The sequence below is a fragment of the Hirundo rustica genome, chromosome 8, assembly GCF_015227805.2.
Source record: "Hirundo rustica isolate bHirRus1 chromosome 8, bHirRus1.pri.v3, whole genome shotgun sequence".
Lineage (NCBI taxonomy): Eukaryota > Metazoa > Chordata > Aves > Passeriformes > Hirundinidae > Hirundo > Hirundo rustica.
Window position 1 is genome coordinate 6,485,235 of NC_053457.1, and position 12,258 is coordinate 6,497,492.

A 12,258-nucleotide genomic window follows, 5' to 3' on the forward strand; every position below is an offset into this window, starting at 1 on the left:
AGCAGCTGGTCCTGAACCCCTAAGAAGGAATTTTATCACTGACATCACTGAGAGCAGGATTTGGCCCGTGTTTTTGACACATAGTAAGGCTGAAGATACGTGTTGTCATATTACTGAGTATTTTTTATCTTATCATATGTAAGCTGACTAAACTAGGAGTTATTTATAGAGGCTAATTCACATTTTTACAGCATATGGATGTGCTTTTTGCCAGCTTTAGCACAAACACAGTTTATATTCATTAAGACTGAGCTAGCTAATTAACCATAGACAGAATTAGCGAATAGCTTTCTAGTAATAGTACCTCAAGGTTGCCAATAATTTCATTTGGGATTTCACACACTGCAGACTTCTCATCTTCAGCAGCGACTCGGGCTACAGCATGCACCTTGGTAGACGCTGCCTCTGGACAGGACTCTTGCATGGAATCCCCCTGGTCAGACCCCTAGCAGCAACCAGCCACAGGAAACACTGAGTTAGAACATCCTCCTGCCCTCCAGGAGACTCAACAGCAGCAGCACAAAGACAGGCAGCAACACACAGAGCTGCTCTTGGGAAGCGCTGCCTTGGCAGAGACCATCGTGGCTGTCCCACAGCGCCCAGGCCAGGCACACACAACCTCCCACAGGCCCAGAGCCCAGAGGGGCTCACTCAGATAAATGTCCTCTGCTGACTGATTAATGCATTAGAAGTCATTTCACTCAATCTTAGAAGCGAATGTATGCTATGTTCTAGAGAATAAAAGTCATCAGTGACTAGGATCCAATGGAAATTCATAGAAAAGTAGTTTTAAAATCCCCCCCAAAAACCAACTAAAAGGAACAAAACTATACCTGAGGTTCTGTCGCTGAAGCTGAGGGGGAAACTGCAGGTTGGTCAAGCTCAAACTCATTCTGGTAGTATTAAATAGAAAAAAAAAAAAAAAAAAAAAAAAAAAAAAAAAAAAAAAAAAAAAAAAAAAAAAAAAAAAAAAAAAAAAAAAAAAAAGAAAGTAATTTATGTTTAATTATTGCTCAGGGGTTTCTTGCAGTTTTTTTAAATGGAAATGAAATGGCGGGCAAACAACAAAACCCAAATACCTTTTCTGTTACTATCCAGGTGCTCAGAATTGGAAAGCATTCCGAAAAGGATTATAGATCAGCTTTAATTTCTAGTTGCATCTCAAGGGGCCTTCTTTATAATGCTTAGAAAGAACAGATGATTTTCATAATTTTGTAACACTACACCTTCTTACTCATGTGGATAATTACATTAAAAAAACACAGTGCTTAGGTAAGATTCTGTCTTCCCAGAGCAAATTTGTCACTTCTGAATAGGGACATTGTAGCAGTTTGGAACTGCAGGGGAGTATCAACTGAGGCAGTTGAAGTAAAGTTGCAGGGACACTCAACCAAATAAGGCACTAAGGAAAATATTTTAATATGTAACTATAATTTAAGAGTTGCTAACAGCCCAAGTTTTTCTGCTTCATCTTGTTCCTTTGCTGTGACCGTGGGAACCTCATGGGAACTGGTGTTCTGCCGGTGTGTGACCTGCAGCTCCAGGAATGCTCTGACAAGGGCATGGCTTTTCTCCCTCGGAGCAGCTGGATGAAGCACTGAGTCCACGCTCAGGTTCTCAGGAGTGATGCAGAAGGCAGCCCTGTGTCCTCTAAAGGGACAAGTTTTGTGTCCTACTATAAAAAAATGGATGGCAGAGAACATACGTGCCAAACAGGGTGAAAAAAGGCATTTGTGACCGAGCGAGGAGCAGGGTACAGCTCTGAAATGGTGCGTTCGGGGCCTCCACAGGGGAAGTGCCCATCGAGAATACGAGGCAGATGTTCCAGTTCTGAGTCAGCGATTACAAACACGATTTTGCTTGGATGGTGTAAGTAAACGACATTTATTCACATCAGGGTAATTGTAGCTCCCATAAATTAATTTCCTCATACTTTTGAAATTGTAGCTAGGTTGATATTTGGGTCATTTAGTTACTTGCTACAGTTAACATGCTGAAAACATTAAATACATCTTCTACACATCTGCAGAAGTGATAGCAACAACTGAAAATAAAAAGTTAGACCAAGACACTTCATTACAATAAATATCTCTTTTGTTGCCCTAAAAGCTTTTCAGAACTTCTGTTTAGATTCTGTCACTACCTCCAAGGTTCCCTGTTACGTGTGAGCTATGTAAAGTAGGTAGACAGTATTAACCCATCTTCATAAGAACCTAAAAGACTGACAGAAAGATTTGCAGATTATAACTGAGGAGAAAAGCAGAGTTATAGAAGCATTTTCCCCTATAACTTGTAATTCAAATTTTCAGCACTTTGTTACTGCCTACATACTTACAAGAGAAACAGTCAGAAAGTCAAGGTTTTGTATCAAAATGAAAAAACTGACCCAAATCGTATTTCTTTCAAAAATAGACACTTTGTTTTCAAATTCTATTAAAAAAAAAAAAAGAACAAACAAAAAAAAAACCCCAAAACCTAGAGCTTTTTAATTTAGCAACTATTTCAATTTTCTCTGATTTCTTACCATATATTTTCTTATTAAATATACTAGCTGAAGTGGATGAGAATTCAAAATTATTTTCTGCTTCATTAAAATAATATTTTTTGCTTAGTTACCTATTCACTCAAAATATTTTTTTATTTAGATTAAATTATTATTCCATTTATTCTCTCCAGTCCAAATGTAAAAAAAAAAAAAAAAAAAAAAAAAAAAAAAAAAAAAAAAAAATTATGTTAAAAAATAGACCAGGCTTACAGAATCAATTCCGAGCCAATCAAATACATTTTTGTTACACGGATAAGATTTTCAGATATCCTGTTTTTCTGAATAATATTTTTACTTCACTGTGTCTTTTTACAGAGAGCCATTCTTTACTCATCTGTTCTATGTCTAATAATAATCCTTGGATCATTAAGAAATAACTAAATTACAGCAGAACTAGTCTCTTAATGAGTCATAATAGTCCCAACATTCAGCCAAAAGTTTTTTTTAAAGACTGTGAAACTTCAATGTAGAATATGAAGCATTTTGTTTGGTAATAACAAGTTTATGAGCAGGACTACAGTTTACAGCCAAAATATAGTGACCTAAAAATGCCATTCTGCATTGCTCCTTTCTATACATTGTGTCCTTAACAAGTCCAGGGGAAAATTAGAACGAATGAATTGTGGTGAGAGCCCGAAGCCAACAAACGTATTTAAAGGAATCCTTCTGATGCAATACTTTCCTTTAAAAAATACAATTAAGTCTTTGTGCTTCCTTTGAACAAAACCTCATGTTTATTAGCACCAATGGCTCTGTAGTAAAAAGTATTTAAAAACAGAGAAGGAGACACAGTAAGTTTTATACAGTTACAGAGGCTTTAAAAAAATGTTGCAAGTTTCTGAAGTCTGAGTAAATTTATGGTGAATTAATTCCACTGACCTACATTAAAAACTTCACCCTTCTTTTTTTAATTCCTGAAGATTTGTCATTATGTGAGCATTATTCACCATGACAAAGACGTATTACTCAAAGTGTCCTCCTGAATCAATATAACTATCGAAATGTGAGAAACAGTTTGGCAAGATGATAACGCCTTAAAAATTAATTGGCAATATTTTCCTGCACGCTGCGGTCCAGGAACTCAAACATGAAGACATTGTGAGGCAGTTGCACAAATGTAGCTGGCATATCAGTGTCAGCTGCTCTGAAAGAGATTGAAGGGACAATTAGGCGCAGACTTCCTGGCCGGGAGAAGTCAGCACGGCTTGACACGGGGCTGACGGGTCAGCACCACTTCCCCAGCCCAGTGGCACCAGCCCAGCTGGGAACTGCAGCTGGTCCCAGAGCACAGCCCCGTGCCACAGTCCCGCTCTGGAATTCTTTCTGCTACAAATGTGCTTAAAGACACTTTTGTATAAAAAGCACTGCGTTGCTCTGTATGAAAACTCACACACGTTTCTTGTTGTTGAGAGGGAGCAAATTGCCTTTTTACAAACGTAGGCAGAGAAAAGACAGTAAAATAGTACACAGGGAAATTCCTAAAACAGAATAATGGCAGGAAAGAAGATTGGTAAAGCATTCTAATGGATGAGTTCCACAGATGTGGTAGTTATTATAAAATTAGCTTGGCATAACTTACCAATATACCATTACATTTCCCCCCAGATGTTATCTGTTACTTAAATTAATTTTGCTTAAGTTACTATTATTGCAGATTTTATCCATGCTGTATTTTATTATTTAAAGTTTCTGTGGCATATAACAAGCCGTGGCTGATAGCGTTACTTTTAATAATATATATAAGAGGTTTTAGTATTATAGAAATGGCTGCTGGGTATATCTTAATAGTCACAGAACAGAACGCCTGCTCTCAAAATATTATGTAGATTAAAACCAGCTATTTACTTACACTCTAATTCAAGGCACTGGAAAGGTTTGCAGTATTTATGTATGTGGTAGGAAGGGGAACAATCTACTCCAGGAATAAATATCAGAGTTTGGAAATTAGCAAAGCTAAGGTCAAGGTCAGCTTAGCTTTATTAACGTACTTGCTGAAAATGAGAATTCAGAGTTTATGTTTACTTATTTCATAAACAAGAAGAAAGAGCGAGGGGGTGATGCATTTGCCTTTTGATAGAAGGTTTTGTATCACAGAAATATTTTAAAACCACCTTCTTATCTTGATATTACCTGAAATTCTGTACTCCTTGCCACACAGTCTTAACATAAATTCTCTGCGGCTAATCTTACCAAACACAGGAAAATAATTATTCATAAGGATTGGAAAAAAGATCCCGCATTCAACATGGACCATTTCTAAAGCCTTGTAGCATCTTTCCAAGCCTTTCAATGGATATAGGTTTGATTCATATGAATGGCAGATGAGTTTCAAACAGGGAGTTCTTTGTGCTTTATTCTCTATATTCATATCACCTGTGTAGTTTGTACTTGTATGCCATGGGACCTTATGCTACCAGAGGCCTGCACAGATTTCTCTCATATATATGTGAGATTTGCTATCAAACAAGCTCTGTATTACAGGATTTACATTAGTTTGCTATTCATGCTAAGCATGGCTGGCCACACACCTACAAATGTGCTGAATTTCAGCTGCTCGAATAAAAGGCATATACAAGAGATGCTTTGTTGGATGCCTGTATTTCAGGTGGTTGAATTTGAATGAATACCTAATGGACAGAGATGCACTGACTCAAACCAGCCTGCCTCTTTTTATGCCTCTCCCCTTTAACCTGCCAGCATATGCAAACAACCAATCCACCCCACCTGCCTACGGAGGCATTGCCCAGGAGCGTTCCCACAGGAGGTTCCTGGGAGGCTGCTGATAGCTCTACAAATACATCTGCCATCCCCTTTTGCAGCAATTTAATACACGAGCTCCAAAGGATTTTACGAAGCTCTCAAAAACTTAATCCAGGTATCTGATCTCTGTGATGTCACTGAGGCGGCAGAGCTTCCTCCTGCCCACCCTCTCTACACGCATTTGTATTAATATTAAAAGTAGAATTAAGACCAATGAGGGCCTAAAACTCTGCCTCTGAAGGATTGAAGGTTTCCCGGTTGCCAGTGATGCACAATGAAATTCTGTGTGCGTGTTCCTGGACAGGAGTTTCCAAACCACTGCTCCTAAAAGAGACAGAAGTCCAGTGAGTCAAAAGTAGGCTTTATGCTCTTTTTCCTGCATTTCAAAATCCAAGTCAGTGTGTTCTAAAAGAGTTTCCCATGTTTCTGATCTGTGATGTGAATCAACTTTGTTGACATTACATTAGTAAAGAATCTAGTCTAAAGTAGCTATTTGAAGCAATTTGGTGCCTGCATTGATAAAACAGGATCTCCTCCTCCCCCCAGGAAGCTGTAAATCAGTCAGTGACATCTGGCTTCAAGGACATCAGAGTCATCTGAAATGTGGTAATTTATATTAATGAACATCAATATTAATTTTTAAATAAAAAGAATTTGCTACTGCCATTATGTTTACATAAGAAATATTATTTATAGCTTGTGTTCCTCCTTTCCTACATTTAGTCCATAAATTACTGTAAGGAAACACAATGTCACAGTTATAAATATTTTTCCTTGGAGTTAAAGCTTTTACATATCCTCTTACTGTTTTCAGTAACTATATGAGGACAACAACCAGGATTTTCTTGCTACTCCAGGAACTGCTGCCAATTTTAATGCTTGACTGAGTAGAAAAGGGTGCTTCTACAAAAACAACCAAAGCCTTCCTCTCTAGAGATATCTTAATGCAGAGTGCCCTTAATACCTAGATTGTGTAAGAATCTATCTTAACATACCAGGAAAAAAAAACCAAAAAAACCCCAACAATAAAACCCCCTGATTTTACTAGGCTGCAGTTGTCTTCTACTGTTTTTACCAAGCTTCCAATTATTGCTGCCAATTTGCAGCATTATTTAGAAAGACAAAATGAAAGACATTAAAAAAAAAAAAAAAATCCCCAGTTGGCTTTAATGCTGAGGACACATCACTAAATGATTCACCTTGGAATGGTCACTCTAAACTCACGTTGTATTTAGCATTGCCAAATCTCCTAGAGTTATGGGATTACAAGAGAATCTCAGCTTTCATTTAAAAATAAAGTTAGCACTTATGGTTGCAGAGGAAGGATTGAAAACATAAATCTTGAAAGCTTAAAAACTAGACTGCAAGAAAAAGGAACCCAAAAAATTATTTTTAAGCCACTAATGATTTTTTTGGGAATTGCATCATCATTTTAAATGCTCAAGGTTAATGTAACCCTTAAAAAAATACATACAGATTTTCAGGAGGGGTGAAGGGTTTATTTATTTTTTTTTTAATTTTTAAAATTTGATTTCTTGAAAGTGCAACTCTTGAATGTCTGGAGTCTTCAAAGTATCAACCCCCTCCTTTCTACTTCAAGGACACCCATTGAACAAGCAAAGAACAGCCAGCTCCTATTCTGGAGCTATTCCTATTCAGTCATAATCAACATGAATCTAAAGTAATTAAAAAAAACCCAAACAACCACAGCCAAAAAAAAAAACAAAAACAAGCACCTTTCCCACAGGAACCACATATCTAGAGCTACAAATGTTTTCAAAAAAAGCAGGCCCTGTTTATTATTCATGTGATCACATCTGAAAACCATGAAAGTAAGTTCTGTTGAACCCAACAAACAACAGGCAGTGGCATCCACCTTTATCAGGCTGGAGCTTTACACTTCCTTGTTGTGCATCTCTTCTCACACATTATTTAATCAGTAAAGACCCAATATGAATGCTGAAATCATTATGATAAAAATGTGAAAGAAAACTTGGCCAGGTGCATCTTGGTAACTCTTTCTGGGACCAGGCTTCAAACATTTTATAAATACTTGCTGCAGTTCCATACTCTCAGAAAACCAATTTGCATGAGAGCATGTGCCTTTTGGCAACAAAATGGCCTATAAGAATTAAATTGCTTAGGGGGCTGGTATTCATCACACCTGCTTTAGGGGCTCAGTAAACCCCCTAAACCCCTCCTTGCAGGAAGTGCAAAGACAATTGCCTCTCCTGAGACAATCAGAGCAACTAAGATGAATTAAGAACCTAAAAATTCCTTAATGTACCTGCCCTGAGAAGCAGCAAGCACAGCCAGCTCTCTCACCTTTACCCAAGGGGAACCTAGGAAAGCTGCCTTCCTCACTCAGGGTCCCTGGTTTGCCTGGTGTTGAGAAGTATGAAATATTCCCTTTTTTATTCAAATGGTCACTGTAGGAACTCAGAGATGATTACCAGCACCCCTGAGTGTGTAGGGGAAGAGTCAGACAGCTGTTGGCACTATCCTGGACTGGTTTTTCCAGGTGTTACATCCGAGATGCAGCAATATCTCACCAACTCTTACTGTTCCACAGGGCTTTAGGTCAGCCCTAAGACTTCTAAAAAAAGCCTGCTAATGTAGATATGCCTGTTTCTAGCACGTGTGACTCTCCAGTGTGTCTCATGCTCTGCACACACCAGTTCAGAGCACCCTGTGTGCCCCTGGAGCTGAGCCCCACCAGATTTCTCATCGTTCAGCGCAAGCACAGACTTCAGGCTTTACCTCAACAGGAGCACCATGTACAGCAAAAAAAGGCACCAAGATTCCAAAAACCTAGGAAAACTTAATCCCCCCAGCTTTTAGAACAAAAAGGGCTCGAGAAGAGCCTGGGGGCTCCTGCAGAGAAAGTCTGAGAGCAGAAAAGTAGCATTTTGCTGTTGATACAGTAAAGCACAGTCATTGCCTGATGCTGGAAAGAGGTCCCACCTCCTGCCTTTTGTCTGCCACTGCTCTTGGACAGCCTTCCCTTCCCACCCACTTCCTCTGAAATCAGTGTTTTCTCCACAAGACTGGGCATGGACAAGCCCCTCACACAACTGCCCTGTGCTCTGCACATTCACTCAGCACCAAATGCCAGATGAACAAGCTCTCCCCAAGCTCCTCTCAGTCATGGGGTGCATTAGATGGGGATAGCCCTGTCTGTATTTATTCACCCCCAGCTGATGCTACAGAAAATAGCTGCACTAACATTTAAAAGGTTACTTAAAAAAAAACCAAAAAAAAAAAAAAAAAAAAAACCAACACAACCTAAGGAATATTGATCCAGAGCTAAGAGGGGGGAAAAACTGCTCACATAATTTAAAAAATACAATATAGATTTTTTTAAAAGAAAAAAATGCCACATTAGAAAACTTTCCACAATATATGGCCACATAAAAATGGGGAGCTTGTGTTCTTTGTTATTAGACCTAAAACATAAGGTCTTTGCCTGAGTGTGTAAGTTTCTGTTAAAACAACAATTTGTCCTGTGGACTGTAAATTCAATTACTGTTTTTATTGGAATCACATTTTGCTTTGGAAACAATCATGCAGAAAAACAACCAGTAACTTAGACATCTTAAAAACATCTCAGAAAAGGCCTGGCTCTGCAAACAGATCAGTTATGGCAATTCTTCCACTGTGAACTGCAAGGTTTTTTAAATCCATTTCCATATTTTTAATTAACACCTAGTTAAAAAAAAAAAATCTTACTGGAGGTCATTTTAATCACAAATGGGAAAACAAATTTGTTTTAACAGAAAATTGATTCAACACTATTTTAGGGACTTATTTTTCATGTTTTTATCATAAAAATTAAGCCACTAGCATACATTTCCTAATTTGGGGATGCAGAAGCAAGCCCGTTCTCTGAAACTTCAGAGTTACAGTTTTCAGTCACCTCTCTACATGAAACGAGCCTATTTTAACACCGGAATATTTGATCAGCACACACAAAGCCCCCACATAAGTCTAAGGTATCGAACCTGCAGAGGTCTAACTATAGCCTGTTAGTCAAAAGAAACCACCCCTTCCTTATGTGACACTTGGATTTCGTGCCCCACTGCAAAGAGGCTCTTCTCATTGTGTACGTGTTCATAAATCTGTTTATGAAAATTTATGTTATAAATCTCAGCGTGAGTGCCCGTGTTTGTTTTACCAACTCTCCCTTATAATCCTGTCATTCACGTTTGATAAAAACACAGCTGTGGGTAGGGGCAGGGTTGGTCTGGAGAATGCAGGAGTTAAACAAAGCCTCGCCTCAGCAGAGCTTGGCTAGGTGGGTGATTTGAAATCTAGTAAAGCTTCCCTTTGGTAAACTGCCAAAGCCAACCACACCTTGGATGATGTGAGGTTGTTTTTGAGAAGGTAACATCTCTTTACAGATTATCTCCTCCCACTTCGACTTGGAAGGTTTCAGAGAACAGTCATTTCCATTTCTGTTGGGGCATGAAATGGTTTCTGCTGAAAAAGAGCATAAATCTCATTCTGCTTTGACTTGTTAGGAAGCTCGTGACAAATTATATAATCCAATGTGGATTTTTAAAATTCATTTAAACAATGCATGAGAAGAAACAAACATTTCTATTGAATAATCTCTCTCCAATTAAACAAACAAACAACAGTCTCTTAACTCTTTATCCCTTACAAACTCTGTTAACTACATCTTCTAGAAAATTACCATACATGCAAGTAACAGAACCGACAAAAATCTAACATTTTCTCAGAGATTTCCACAATCATTCAGACTTCTATCACAACTCAGAAGAAAGAACAAACTCTTCCAACTCTAGTGAAAATCTGAGTCGGCCATAGAATAAGTGAAGCTGAAGGGTACTGCATTGAGTTGTACACTGCAGCCTTTCCTCTCCTCCCCTTGTGCTTTGTCTTTCTGAGAAACTCTTCTACAAAAATAGGCAAAGAACATGTGATCACAAAGTTTGCACACAGTTTGCCTGATGAGATAAAGACAATGTGTCAGCGTTTGATGGGAAAAATTGAAGCAACGATGCCAAAGAGTTTTATTTATTCCTTTCAGCAGCACCTCTTCCTTGGCAGCTTTCCTAAACAGCAATGTCATAAATACCTAGAGGGAGCGAGCACCCAATGGCAGCATCTTCTCTTGAGAATGCAGAGCCATACCCAGAAACATGACATCGCCTACTCTGAAGTTGCTGTCTTTTGATCTAACCCTTAGAAGAAAGCACTCAGCAGGAACATCCAATGTGCCTGGATTGCCAAGCAGAGAAGTTGAGGAGAAGATAGGAAAATCACTAATTGTGGAAAGCTTGGCTGGCAACAGAGAGAAAGGCAGGCTGGATGAGGACACAGGACTTCATTTGCTGCTGTGGAAGAAAAGAGCAAGAGTGATGGGAAGCAGCAACCACATCTCCTGGGCGGAGGAGAGGCAGCAAGGCTGAGCATAACCCAGAGATCAGATCAAAGATCACACTCTGAAGATTCCTGGAGGAGGACCCTATTCACTTCCTTACCTACATCAGGCTTTTTCCTTCCAATAGTCCCTTGCTCCATCTAGACAAAAAAGTCAAATATCCCAGGTCCTTCTATCATGTGATTCTCCATTTTAGTTTTAAAAATTGGCAGAATCTGAAGCAATTCTCACCACTGTCACTGGGTTTATGCTTTTATGTTGGCCAGAAATATTGATCAATGCATGGAAACACAGTCCACACACACACACACACATATAGATATGTATGCAACTGCTAATTGTTTTTTAAGCCTGGAAGGACCAAAAAATAAAATTTAAAAACAGCTTTTAAAGGAGTTAATATCAAGAGCTGAAAACAAAAATTACTCAGCTAGAGACCCTAAAGAGAGAAGACCTTACCAAGTATAATAGGCAGATTTTCAGTAAAGTCCCTCTGTACAAAGTATCTTCACATTTATAGGACTGACTGGTTAAGGAGTTCTTTGCAGGTGTCCATTGTATCATGTATACAGCCAAATAAATCATACTGGGTGCACAGCTCCATATGGAAGAAATAGAGCTAATAGCAGATACCTTTGAAAAACTTGGCCCCAGAACCAGAGACAGGTTATTTTTCCATGACAATAACTAATAGATATATTTCTCTCTTCACGGTAAATTAGTCTCAAAGCAACACCCTCTATTAGAGAAAGAACTTAAGGTGCTCTTATAACACAAGTGAAAGCCAAATTGAGCACTTTAACTGGATTTTTTTTTTAACAGCCCTAAAATTATTAAAATCGTGAACTTTAAATAATTATATTTCAACCAGTGTTTTACTAGTTCTCTCCCTACCTTCTCTGATTTTAATTTTCTCACTTGTCAGCATGTCTTGGCAGTGAGAACAAGAAAGACCTCAAACCTTTGCTGATTGCTTTCCATGCAATCTGATTTCTATAAATTAGAAGTTGCTGATGGGAAAGCAGACAGCAGTACCCTTTGATCAAGATACACATCTTGATCTCTTTTATCATTTTTTTTAAAAAACAGTAATATTACAACCAAAAAAAAAATCATCATACAAGCTTTTCGATCAAAGTGTGTCACTGTCTGCTTCCCAGTCAACATACTGCCAGTAAATTGGCGAGGTGCCCGGAATGCGCAGGCAGCAGCTGGTGGGTTTGATTACCATCTGTATAGCCACTAATGTAGAAAATATTGTGTCTCCATCTAGTGGGCATCTGCAGCCTACAGGAAATTTGAAATTGGGTTGGAGCCGACTTCCGTGGGTGGAAGAAGGAGCTCCCCCCACCAACAGAACTGGGATATCTGAAACAAGGAAGGCTTTGGAGCCCCGCCCTGGTTCCATCCCTGTGCTGGCACTTGTCCCTGAAATAATGTTTTCTGCAGAGGCATTCACAGAACAACTATTTCTGTTCTCACAACAAAACGCCTCTTTCCGGTGCTCTGCAGCACCCTGCAAGTCTTGGTGGCCAAAATTTGAAAA

The 12,258-nt window shown here is 38.8% G+C and overlaps 1 protein-coding gene across 8 annotated transcripts in view; it reads right to left on the reverse strand.

Annotated features, from left to right (window-relative positions):
• Positions 1–12,258, reverse strand: part of CABCOCO1 (ciliary associated calcium binding coiled-coil 1) — a 76,896-nt gene that overhangs the window by 28,747 nt on the left and 35,891 nt on the right. For 6 of the 8 annotated variants that reach the window (XM_040071753.1, XM_040071752.1, XM_040071756.1 and 3 more), the window contains 2 exons: positions 834–893; positions 305–445 (listed from right to left, as the gene is read on the reverse strand). In XM_040071753.1, coding sequence (XP_039927687.1) covers positions 305–445; positions 834–893 — 201 coding nt within the window. Of the gene's footprint in view, positions 1–304; positions 446–833; positions 894–5,421; positions 5,630–12,258 lie in introns of those variants that run through there. The other 2 variants (XM_040071759.2, XM_040071758.2) reach the window with 1 other exon arrangement.